The 13,527-nt window shown below is 35.4% G+C and overlaps 1 protein-coding gene across 1 annotated transcript in view; it reads right to left on the bottom strand.

Annotated features, from left to right (window-relative positions):
* The window catches only part of LOC149079624 (poly(A)-specific ribonuclease PARN-like), a 101,734-nt gene that overhangs the window by 26,206 nt on the left and 62,001 nt on the right, over nt 1–13,527 (bottom strand). The window contains exons 4-7 of the mRNA XM_089240434.1: nt 12,368–12,429; nt 12,090–12,168; nt 8,581–8,641; nt 1,734–1,828 (exon numbers count right to left, since the gene is read on the bottom strand). Coding sequence (XP_089096560.1) covers nt 1,734–1,828; nt 8,581–8,641; nt 12,090–12,168; nt 12,368–12,429 — 297 coding nt within the window. The remainder of the gene's footprint in view (nt 1–1,733; nt 1,829–8,580; nt 8,642–12,089; nt 12,169–12,367; nt 12,430–13,527) is intronic.

A 13,527-nucleotide genomic window follows, 5' to 3' on the forward strand; every position in this document is an offset into this window, starting at 1 on the left:
AAAAAAATAAAAATCTGCTACCTTCTCTCTAATTTAGCAAACTTTTCTGGACTTCCGACAACTCATTCAAGGAGAGACCAGATGGATTATCGGTTCAACATGCTTGTAGCACTTTAAAAAAACTGTCTTGGGGTAAAGTTGCGAAGGGTAAATAAAAATTAAATATTTTTTGATTGAAAATTTATGTTTAAATGTAAAAAATATCTCTGTAGACAAAGCGTGAAAAGCACACATGATTAGCCAGAGTGTTTTTCCCAACACTGTACTTTACAATGTAGTCAAACTACTTTCCGACAGACCACTATTTTTTTATAGCACAACTACAGAAGATGGGAGGATAATGGTGCTGAGAAGTACAGAGGAAGAAAACATGCTCTTCTCAGAAATAATCGTTTTGCAGCAAGCAGGAACAAAAAGTTTTTGGTGTCCTATCTAAAATTTCGGGCATACTGAGGCAGAATTCACTATTTTGGCTATTTGGCACAGAAGCATATGAAATACAAATACAAATACAACGCCACAACAGGCAAATTGCCCAACGAGGTGGCTGACTTAACATCATGGATCCCCGAGCCCCTACCTACTACTGCTACACCACACATGCACCCCCCTCCCCGCGGAACCCCCCAACGAATCGATAAATGCGGGAATGTGCGTGTACGTGTAGTGCAACCTGACGTATAGTTTGTTTCTGTGTAATGCTTGTTATGTGTAGTGCTGTCATCTGCCCCCAGTTTTACTAACTATGAGTGAAGTGTTATGGTTGAATGATTTACCGTTGTAGGACTGTTGCTCTCTGTGGCGAGACTTTTTAACGGGGAGATCGGCTCGCATTTGCGCCTTGAAGTTGGGAACCACAGAAAACCAACTTCAGCCGACCACCACTGTGGGGTTCGAACCCGGATCCTCGCATCACGAGTCCGGTACTATAACCACTCGACCACCACAGCGGCCTACTATGAAATACACTATTGGAGCAGGATAGCACAAGATGTTAATTTTGGTGTAGTGTGGTGCAATTGGCACAGAATTCCCAGGCCTGCAATAGCTGAATTTTTAAAAAAAAAGACATTCTAGCTTTTTTTATAATAAAAGAAAAATATACATAAACAATTATACAAATTTGGTGAGCAGGAAAGAATCAGCTTAAAAAGAACTTTTGTCAACATATGCTAGAAAAATATAAAGAGTCGTATCTCTACAAAGAGAGTAGCAGATTTGTGAGGGTATTTATATCACAGTGAGAAACCTCGCCACAATGACACTTGATATATCAATAAATCAAATCTTGTTTGGATTTGCCTATAGTCTAATGTTAAACATCTTGATACACTACACTTTACTATGATAAATCCTTCAACATTTTTTCCTTGGTTCACAGAGTATCACAAGGATCACAATATCAAGGTTTCACAGTACTTATCAACTTGCAAATGCAAGCCAATCTTTCCATTAAAATGTCTCAAAACAGAGTAACAATGGCCTACAACGATATAATTATTCAATTATTACACTTCACTCATAGTTAGAAAAATTGATGGCACAGATAGCAGCACTACACATAACATGTATTACAGAAACAAACTTCATGTAAGGTTCACTACACATTCCAACATGTACTAATTTGTTAGAAATTCTTCAAAGGAATATAGATGAGGTACATGTATGGTTTAGTAGTATTTATAGATTAATAATTAAATGCAATTAAAAATGCTCAAAAATAAATTCCTTACAATCAGTCTTTGCTTATCAGCGGCCGTTATACCAAGATTGGCATCTAATTTTTCCAAAGCGCCATGCTCTTCTTCTTCGGTCAAGTACGTAACTCCTACAAGTATGAAAGAGTGTTTGGGATTAGTAACTCTGTATCTATGTATATAGGTACATATTCATTTATTTATACAATATTGTTGGCCCTGGGGCCTATACAAGAGGATGCGATTGAAAATGACAAAGACATTGTTTGATATTGGACAAAAAACTAGTGATGGTGGGAGATTCAACAATAGAGCTTGGGAGTTTGTTCCATTCACCAATGGTATGAGGAAAGAAGCTGTATTTAAAGCAGTCAATGGAAGCAAAAATAGGTTTTAATTTAAGGGAATGGTCGAGTCTTCTAGAGATGTAGAATGGTTTGGCTAAGATACTAGAACTATCTATGTTGAAATGACCATGCAAAATTTTATAAAATAATGTTAATCGAGAAATGAGACGAAGAGTAGAGAGAGGGAGGAGATGAAGTTTGTTTTTAAGTTCGGACACGGAAACGAAAGATGACCAGAAGTCGTGAACAAATTGGGCGGATTAATTTTGGATTGATTCGAGTTTGTCTATATTACTGGAGGTGTAGGGGTCCCAGATTTCAGCGCGGTAGGAAAGGATGGGGGAGATATAAGTTGGGATATCAGACTTCTCTGTTACCAGAGTGGAGTATTTAAGACTGTGGCGGAGGAAGAAAAGTTTGTTAAGACACTTATGATAAACGTAGTCAATGAGTTTGTTCCAACGTAGGACGGCTGAAATTATGGCACCGAGGTATTTGATATGAGAAACTTGGGATAACGTTAAATTATTGATGGAGTAACAGTATTCAAGAGGAAGTAATTTACGAGTAACTTTCATGTGAACGGTTTTTGAGATGTTGATTGGCATTTGTCATAAGGAACACCAATCAGCGATGGAAACCAGATTATGTTGGAGAAGTTCTTGATCAGATTGATGGTGAATGATACAGTAAATTACACAGTCATCAGCAAATAATCTAGTGGTGCAGTTGAGGGATTGTGGAAGGTCATTGATGTAAATTAAGAAAAGTTACGGGAGAGGACCGATCCTTGAGGGGTCCCAGACTTTATGGGGGCGGATGGGGAGTTTTTTAGGAAAGCCTCCACCCAATTAAGTAATTGTACGTTAAGGCCAAGGCATGCGAGTTTGAGGGGAACTTTATCAAAGGCTTTAGAGAAATCTAGGAAAACAATATCAGTTTGCAGGTTTTTATCAATGGCTCCCGAGAGGTCATGGATGAAGAGGGCCGGTTGGGAGGTAGTAGAGAGATTGTCTAAAGCCCTGTTGGTTGGGGCAAAAAAAGCTGATGGAGTCCAAGTGGGTACGGATTTCTTTTGCTACAATATGTTCAAAGATTTTACAGTAGGAGGTGGTGATTGCTATTAGCCTGAAGTTAAGGGGATTGGAAAGTGGGCCCGATTTGTGGATAGGAATAATTTTATTGATTTTCCAGTCATTCGGGAGGATAGCAGTATTTAGTGAAGCATTGAATAGGATTAAAAGATATAGTCAGCGACTTCATCAGCACAGAATTTAAGAATAGAATTTGGGATGTCATCGGGGCCAACAGAATAGGGTTTCAGTTTTTTCAATAATTTTAGGATACCTTGTTTGGAGAAGGATATTGGGGGAGAGTTGTAGATAGAATAAAAAAAAAGCGTATTGGGGAGGAGAGGGGTCTATTGCATAGCTGCCAACTTTTGAAAATGAAAATTTGGGAGATTTCCGCGCAAACCCGTATTTTATGCTAAAACCACTCCCTAATAAATACAATAGGGATTTTTCCAAATAAAATAAGGATTTTCCAAACAAAGAGTTAAAGTGTGGGAAATAAAATCCCTACTCAAAAAAAGTCAAATTAAAATAGGGATTTTACACACATGGAAGTTAAACCCTTGGGAAAAACAAGTGAAATTGGAGGTCAAAACTTCAATGATGTAAAAATAAATATTGTGTTCAATCAGAAACGCTGTGAACAAACATTCTGCGCGAATGACCCCAAAATCATCGGAAGATGAAGGGGGAAAAGCGTCAATTTTTGAAGAACACTGACTTTTTGTGACACTTGCTTGATGCTTTTTTTTCATTTCACATGAGTGATGATGTCAGTCTTTCCACCATGACCGATGCTTATGTCCGTAACACAACTTGTAGAAATAGGAAAAGTCTGCCCTTTTCTCTGGAACGTTTGATGAAAGGAAATTCATCGGGGAATAAGTGTCTTTAAAATTGATTAAATATGACTTCGCTTATCAGTATTCGTGTTTTGCTATATCGCACGTACGTAACTTCAACAAAAGAAATTTTGACCACAAGCGCGTCACTATAATCTTCAATTATTATCCAGGACTATTGGCTGCTAAGCTATTTCCCTGCACGATAAGACAAACAACTTTCTTGTTACCATCAGAGGGTTTGTAAAACTTCCTTAAAAAGGTAATTTCCGTATTTACGACGTGTGACGTCATTTCGAAAGGAGAAAAAAAGAGGCTTCATGCTCAACAAGAAATTCCTTAGAATTTGTTTTCATAAGTTTTGTTTTCATGTTTTAATGAAGTAGGGACTTTTTAGGGAAAATTATGGATTTTTTGTGATTTTCGTAAAAATTCGGGAGATTTAGAACTTTTCGGGAGGTAGAGGGATGAAGCTAAAATTCGGGAGACTTGGCAGCTATGCTATTGAGATGACAGAGCAGAACGCTAAATTGAATTCAGCAGCCATCTCTGAAGGAGAAGATGTATATTTATTTGAACCTCTGAGGAAAGTGGGGCCAACAGATTTAGGTTCTAAGGTAACTCTAGAATTATGTTGGATTCGTTTTTAAGTAATGGGGTAGAGAATGAGAGAGGTATCTGGACTTTCGGGCGGAAATGAGGTTTCTGAGGTCTCGGGTGGAAGCTGAAATTATGGATTTGTTGGTTTTATATTTGAATGCCATACGGCGGATTTTCCTCTTTAGATGAATAATGTCTCTGGTGATCCACGGCTTAAAAAAAATACTTACAAGAAACTTTTTTAATTGGAACTGTAGCTAGGCATTTGTCTATAATACATTTAAAAGAGGTCCAGAGGGTGTGGATATTGTTAGAAGAGGATATAGATAGGAAATTGAAGTGAGAACGAAGAATATTTTCATAAGTGGATAATTTGCCTTGTTGAAATTACGTTTAGGGGGCGAGTTTGTAGGATGGGATAGAATGGAGGAGGGAAAAGTTAATGACTGGGATTTTATGGTCGGAGCAGCCCTCAAAGACGGAAGTAGAAAGGATTGAAATTTGGTTGGAGGTAGCGATAAGATCTAAGGTAGAGCTGGAGTAAAAGGTGGTTCTTGTGGGTTCTAAAATATATTTTACCAAGTTAAATTTAAGGAAGATATCTAAAACTAATAATGGATAATAATGGAATGTGTATTTGAGAACTTGTCAAGGATAATTTCTAGTTGTTCAAAAAGGTGGAAGCCTGAAGAGGGAGGGAAATAGACTGAAAAGATGGCAAGTAGGGGACAGTTGGGTTGAAGCCATTCGGCTCCAATAATTTTGAGGTCGGAATCTAATAGAATTTCAGTTAAAGGGATAGAATTTTTGAAAATAAGTAGGAATCCCCCCCCCCCCGAGAGTTTGTCTTTTCGAAAAGCATTGTATTCAGGTGGTAAAATTTCAGAATTAGAGATTGAATTATTTAACCATGATTCTGTAACTCCCAGAAAATGGGGATTATGGAGATGAGTAGGAATGATTCAAGAAAATATATTTTATTTTTCAGGCTGCGAGTGTTAATATTTCCCAATTTAGAGGTATTTTTTAATTTGGAGGTTGTGTAGACAGAGGGGTTGCACCGGAGGCATATGGGAGGAGAGGGAGGGCAAGGAAAGGTTCGAAGAAGCGTGAGCAGGGAAGATGGGGCAAATGTAATTGTCATGGTGGGAAAAGTAGGACACTTTCCCTCCCTTTGACAAATAAGCCCGACATATTTTTAACCTAGAATAGTCATGTCAAATAAGTGAAATTTGCTAAATGTAGAGATAATTGTGTTCATCGTGTAAATAATTATTGAGCTTCTGTCTTTATTTTATTGTGGAGGGCTGAGCCGAATCTTGTGGTTGTCTAGTTCCTTCTCTCTTGTGTTATCATTCTGTTCAATATTGATAAAACGTCCAAGATCTGAACCACCGATCGTTTGTGTAGAGTGAACACACACTCTTCATGCATCACACAGCATGTGTTTGTCGGGAAATCCTAAATATTGAATGCTTTGCTTTGGCATCTCAATCTTTTGAGCTCAACAACAAATTCCTTGAATTTTTCCTGTAAAATTTTGGGAAATTCAGAGTTAATTTGAACAAGAAAATGTGTGTTCTTTTGAGTAATATATTCTTTCCGTTGTGAGAGAGACACACTTAATGATTCACTGATAATCAAAGATATCATCGCCATATTAATGAGTCAGTTTTCTTGTTCCTGCACGTACATGCAAAAGGAAGATAAGATTCCTTTTCTTTTTCTCTCACTGTTCGTAACTTGAATATTTTTTTTTATACTTGAAAAGCCGATTTTTCGCCTTTTGCATATTCTGAGTCTGTTTTTTTAAAATAAGGGAAACAAACATTTTTGTTAATCAAGAGTTAAATAATTTTGAGACCGTGTGAGTATTTCAATTTTAAAATTTAATTTTTTTTCCCTTTTCTCCCCACTGTTTGCGATGCTTAAATAATTGATATTTTGTAATATATTTGAGGGTAAAATATTTTGAGGGAGAGAAACTTTGAGATAATGTTATATGATTGAAAATATTCTCTGTCATCGAGAAAGTGTTGAATTTGAATTTTTTTAAGAATTTCCTTTGTCTTGGATTTAAATTTTTCGGCATGTCACAAAATAAGAATATTTATATATGATGTCGCATATTGTTGGAAAGCTAATTTTTTCCCCACACAATGATGTTAATGTTTTTTTGATTTTGATGAATATGTGTTTAATCCGGAAATCTTATATTGAAAATTATTGTTGTGGTTAAAATCTTTGTTGTAGTCCTTTCATTTTGTCAAATCGACCCTGTTGTGTTTTTACTTTTGGTTTCATGTTTTAGTTTTGGTTGTGATTCAATTGGATAAAAGTTTGGATGACGCAATTTGCGCGACGAATTAGAGGGTGCGCTTTCTCAAGCCCCGCCCATCACTCAATTTTCATAATAGCACCAGAAAACTTTGAAGGCGTGCAGTTCATCGGGACCAGCTGCATGAGAAAGTGCGGTCCCTCCGTTGAAGAATCCCCCCCCCCCCCCCCACGAAACTTGAAGATCCCCCAAAACTCAAGTCACTAAAACCCCATTTAATTTAGAACTACCAAAAATTGCAACGTGCAAAAGATTACTTAAAGATGTAAATTCAAGAAAAATAGCTATAAAAAAAACCAGTATGAAGAATCGTCTCGTCATATCAGTTGCTCCAAACTGATCCAGGAAGGAAGGTTCACCGTCATGCCAGAAAGATGAAGCCGAGCAGCAGTCTCTTGCAGTCCAGTCCAAGGATGCTACTTCGTCCATGTCCACACTACCCCGAGTGGTAGTACAACTGGAGAACTTTTGGTTACGCCTCGACTTTGAAATGAGGGTGCGTTGAAATGAGGGTGCGTTTTCTCAAGCCCCGCCCATTACTTAATTTCCATAATAGCACCAGAAAACTTTGGAGGCGTGCAGCAAACGCTCTCTTCAAGTGCTTTGGCGTGCAGTTCATCGGGACCAGTTGCATGAGAAAGTGTGGTCCCTCCGTTGAAGAATCCCCCCCCCCCCCACGAAAATTGAAGATCCCCCGAAACTCAAATAAATGAAAAACTTCAAATAAATGAACTGTCAATAACTGTGTCTCCCTTTAGAAATCCGGTATCCAAAGATACTAAGATGATGTAACCAGCTTGGGAAATTGTGAGTAAAAATTTCCTCTTTTCAATTTTGTATTTCGAGAGGTCAGGCAAATCAAATTGATAGTTTTTAGGCATCCAAATATGTTGCATTAATACCAAAGATAAAAATTAAGGGGTCAGATATATATATATTTTTTTTGTGTTTATCTTATGAATATGTATTGTTTTGAGAAGTACTAAAATTTTGTTTGTTTTGATTTTTGCTTATATAGTTGAAACATTATTGAGGTTGAAAATATTGGTTTTTTTTGTGTGTCTAACCTTGTGAAACAAATGAAAAAAAAAAAGGATTTCTTAGAATTAAATAACTTAAAGTAAATTAGACCTCTTTGTGTTGACATATTCTTTTCGTTGTTTGTGACTTAATTGTTTGGGTTAAAATGCTCTAGTACATATTTATTCAGGAGAATTGCTCACCGACACACAAAGGGTTGTTGTGGGCACGGTAACAACTCAAAATTGTACTCCCAACTAATATCACCAGGCCAAACGTTTTCTTTCTTGGGGTACTGTCAATTTAAATAGTACTCAGTAACTTTTCTCCATAACATAATTGGTGCCCTTTCCTTGTTTGCACCACAACCAGAACATTTGGTACCGTAAAATACACAACCATCACATTGGTGCCGTGAAAAAACTTACTTATCACATAATTAATGTTGGGATCCCAGACATATTTAGCGCTATAAATGAGTGCAAAATTGTGAATTTGATTTTAATGCCTTCGTCACAGAATTTTTGACTGGCTCTCCAAATTTGACTACGAAGTTTGCGTGTATCGAAGGAGAAATCTTCTGAGATAGATATGTTGCTGTTTCAAAGATGCCAGTTTGATAACCTCAGCAAAACTATTTAATTGCTATTAATTAAAATATACCTCTGCTAATGACGGCATTCAGATCAAATTCATGTGCCACCAGGAACTGAAGAGATGATGGCTATTGATAAGAAAAACAAAGAATGTTTATACAGATACATTAATAGTATTTTGCTCTAACTGGAATTAAAATTCAATAACCCATTGATACCCACAAAACAAAATTAAAAAACGAGGAAAAAATGCCAAATGCAAAAGTATAGATATTAAGAAGGTGGCCCAAGTTGGCACACCCTTATCAGTTACTGTAAGTACCATGTCATGAAATGAGGCATAGCATGCACAATATCATTATTCAATGGTGCAATATTATGATCAATAATTATGGTAGGGGCATGACATCTTGTGCATGCTACAATCAGACCTCTGCATAACGCCATCCCTGGAGACAATAAAATCCTTCACAAAATTTCACACTTTTCTGATGACTGGCCTGTAGGCTACTTTAAAATAGGGTCTTTTAATTATGTGGATGCCCTGGGTATATATATATATATTATGCAGGATGTCCATAAACTTTTAGCAGAATAGGAGGGTGGTGATACCCATCAAGATGAACAATATTATCAATGGAACCCATGACTGCATTCCACTTAATGCCTGCAATGTCTTGGACATGTCCAAGATTTAGCATTTCCTGGCATTTTTGTCACTGAGATTCAGCACTGAATTCCATTGCAAATATTTTGATGGACTTTGTCACCCATTATTTTGTTGAAACAATCTGTTGTGTATGTATCTGCAATGTTGTTGCAATAAAGATCTTTCTTAATCAATGTCATTGCAACGCATATCACAAAATTGATCAATGTCATTGCAACGCATATCACAAAATTGATCAATGTCATTGCAACACATATCACAAAATTGATTAATGTCATAATAATACAGTTCTATATCTGTCAATGTCATTGCAACATGCATACTAGATTCCCAATATTGATTAATGTTATTATGATAGTTTTATATCAGTTAATGTCATTGCAACATAAATATACAGGGACTTTCAAAATTCAAGTTCCACTTTGAAATGGTCATAAAAGGAAAACTGCTGGACAAAATGTTATGAAACTTGGCAATAGTTTACAGGAAATCATAGGATTAAATTTTCCTCAAAATGGAAGTTCAAAAACTCACTACCAGCGGGAAATGACGCAGTGTACAATATTGTTAAACAAAATAAGACATGAAGACATCAATTTAAAATGTTTTTAATCATTTCTAAAACGTGTTACAAAGCATGTTCAATGTAACGTCCACTATTTTCTGAAAGCAAGTTAAATCACATTACTGCGTTCACAACAGTAGCTCTTAGCATATCAGAAGGAATGTTACGGACATGTAGGTGTATCATATTTTTCAATTCCGCCAAATTGTTTATGTTATCACCATAAACAGTGGCTTTGGGGTAATTCCATAGCCAGAAGTCACAGGAGTTGAGGTCTGGTGACCGGGGCGGCCAAGAAATGGGGAAGTGTAAGCTTATAATCCAGTCATCTGTGAAATAGTTCTGAAGTAACGCTTGCGATTTTGCATAAACTCAGTCTTGTTTTAGAAACTATTAAAAATATTTTAAACTGATGTCTTCGTCTTATTTCGTTTAATAATATTGCATACAGTGCCATTCCTCGCTGGTGGCGAGTTTTTTTTTTTATAACATTTTGTTATCAAAAGTTTGATAACATTTTGTCCAGTAGTTTTCCTTTTATGGCCATTTCAAAGTGGAACTTTAATTCTAAAGTCCCTGTATATTAACATTTATCATGTTTATTGTTATGACATAGGTCTATATCAGATGCACGATATGGATATGTATCTCCTTAGACAGATATATATCAGATTCATAATATCGATCTGTGTCTACCAGATTTCCAACATCAGCTTATGTCACTACAACACAAATCTATGTCAGCAGTTGTCGTTACCATATAAGCCTATATCAGATTCATATGAAAATATTTCATAGACAGATCTATATCAGATTAATGATATAGATCTGTATCACCTGCATGATATAGATCAATTTATCTCATGCCTTTTTTAGCGAGAACAATATCGTGGTCTGATATTAATCTATGTTTAAAACTGAAATTTTACAATATACATCTACATCCTTGTGCTCTACTGGGGTATATTATAATACACAATAACATACAAGATATATAATAATACTGGGTAATATACACTTGAACTTACAGTGTATCTATATTACTATCATCAGACATGCTAATACTACCATTTAAAAAAAACTATTTTGAAATAAAAGTGAAACGAGATTTTTTTTTTGTTTTCTTTTCCAACTGATAAACGCGTCGGTATGGAAATTATATTACTTATAAATTATAGAGGAATTTTTCAGTTTATAAGCATAATTAGTTACATGAACATTCTATTGTTTATAATTCATTTGGATGTTCTGGATGTCGTAATCACACTAATAAGTCAGAACACTTGTATATTGAGTCAAACTTTCTCATAAGAAATGATGAAGCTCAAATGATTCGTTCCACAACCCTTCTCCATATGCCATCAACAATTCTTTTTAAAGATATATTGCAGGTTTTAAATTCTGTTTTATTTTATATTAAATTCTTGAGTGTTTCAGAATGGCATAGAAGAGCAAGGGGTTTCACTTCAGAAATCCTACTTGCATTAACATATAACAAGAGGGGTGAGACAGCCTTCCATGGGCTTGAGCAATGAATTCCACTCCTGTAGTCAGAAAAGTCTTAACAAATTTGTCCAAATCAAAGAAGGGCTCCCTTAAACTTGCTTTTTAAAAAGGGTTTCACACATTAATATGCATACAATATATTTTATAATTTGGTCTTTTATTAAAATAAGAAAACACGAGCCCTGTAAACTGTTTGGGCCCAGTCCGCTCAACTCATTATAATAGTCTTTGGACTTAATTGTCATCACATAATGCTTGACAGACAAGGTAAATACACAAAGTCTATAATGAGTAAATAGTCATAATCTGAAATTTTACTGTATATCTACTAGTGTGTGAAAAATTACTACTAAAATCAAATGTAAGATTAACACTTATTATTACAATGAAGTGTTTTTATGATTTTTTTTTAACTTTATATGTTATACAAGTAGATGCATATTATATTTTTATTATTATAAGAGTATTTATTAAATATTTCAATAGTTTTTAATATTTATGTATTAACTACATACTTTGGACCTTCAGTCCAATTTTTCATAATGGAATCAATGTTTTGTGGGTGAAATTTTGCATAATATGAATGAAATATTTCTGGTGCATTTTTTACATCACCTGGCAAAACTGGTTTTTTGAGTGTGGCTACCCAAAATTTACCATTATAATCACCCACCTGCTCTGTGCTAGCTACACCCAAAAAACCAGTTTTGCATCTTCAGTTTTGTGCACCACTTCTGGTGTGGACCTAGCTCCAGTTTTGACTATTAATAATTTATATATTTAAATAAAAATACGTAGACAGAAAATAAAAAACCTCGTTAATATTTGAACTCACTGTGGAGGAAAATGATTTCCTTTCTTTGTTCCAATAGCTTCTTGGAAATACAAGGATATCAAAATCTGTATGACTCCAGCTACAAAGAAAATATGTTCAATTGTATAATTACTGTCTGCAATTAACAAAAATCATACATTTGAACTTGGAAATTGGGAATCCAAAATTAATGCCAACTAGTAAAAAAAATGACAGGATACAAGGTTGATATGCAAGTTATGAAACTGAAGAGAAAAGAAAAATTCAACACTGAATATATGAAATGAACTAAGTTATACCCATTTTCAGTTTTCCGAAAACAACATATTCCTACTTCTAGGATCTGAAAATCCTTGTTTCTCTAAAGACAGAAAAAATATTAGTTTAAGTCACCATATATTTCAAGAAAATTATCCAACTTACTCAATCCATTCTAAACACTGAACAATAAGTCAGAAGCAGGGCCGCAACTAGGGGGGGGGGGGCAGGCAGGTCTCGTGCCCGGGCGCTGGACCAGAGGGGGGCGCAAATTTTATTCTCACACCTCTCCTTCAACATTACAAGGGGGCACCAAAATCCACACTTGCCCCGGGTGACCAAACATCTAGTTGAGGCCCTGGTCAGAAGTGCACTAATATAACAGTTATAAGGTGTTTGAAAATGATACACGCCACATGCAATATTCTATTAAATAATAGAATTTATTTTCTTAAAGTAAACATTTTTTTTTATTAGAAATCCCTGACTATACTGACACAGGAACAAAACAATAATAATAATTTAGCAATGCTGTGGTGGAATATTTTGCCACAATGTGAAGATCGCCCTTCAAGTTCTGAGACACTACTGTATTGATTGCCATACTCGTATACTTTATGTAATAAGGTCACCATGGCAACTAAAAATTTTTTTATTGGTGCCTCAAATTTTTTATATGTGATTACAGAGTTAATTATGTGTGCATTATTTGTGTGACCAGGTCAGGTAGAAAGAAATACACACGGCTCTTAAAATATCTAGTTGGTGCCTAAACTTTTGCATGATTTATCAAGCTCTGCTTACATGCCGCTACAATTCACGTGTTTTCCATCTGATTAAGGTTTAAAGAACATGAGGACCAGTCCATTACTGAAGACCCATTTGCAAGAAACCACTCCTACATCGAATTTGCATTGTGAGGTTTGTGAGGTGGGACATTTGTCCTATTGAAAATGAGCTGTGGAGCCAATTTGAGACTGAAACAAAACGGAATTGTATTATATTTAGAGAAAACCCCAAAAAATACATGTTGTATTCTAGGACACACCTTATGTATACACCAAAAAACATTATGCCACAAAAAAAAAAGTAAAATAGCGCAAATCTATAATCTCATTTTTTTCAGTATAATTTTTGTAGCACGTTGGCATAATAAAATACAATTTTTTTTACTGAAAATAATAAGCATTTTTTTTAATAA

Source organism: Pholcus phalangioides, unplaced genomic scaffold (assembly GCF_987345545.1).
Source record: "Pholcus phalangioides strain wild (caught in Gottingen) unplaced genomic scaffold, Ppha-v1.0 ptg000012l_1, whole genome shotgun sequence".
In the NCBI taxonomy this organism is placed as follows: Eukaryota; Metazoa; Arthropoda; class Arachnida; order Araneae; family Pholcidae; genus Pholcus; species Pholcus phalangioides.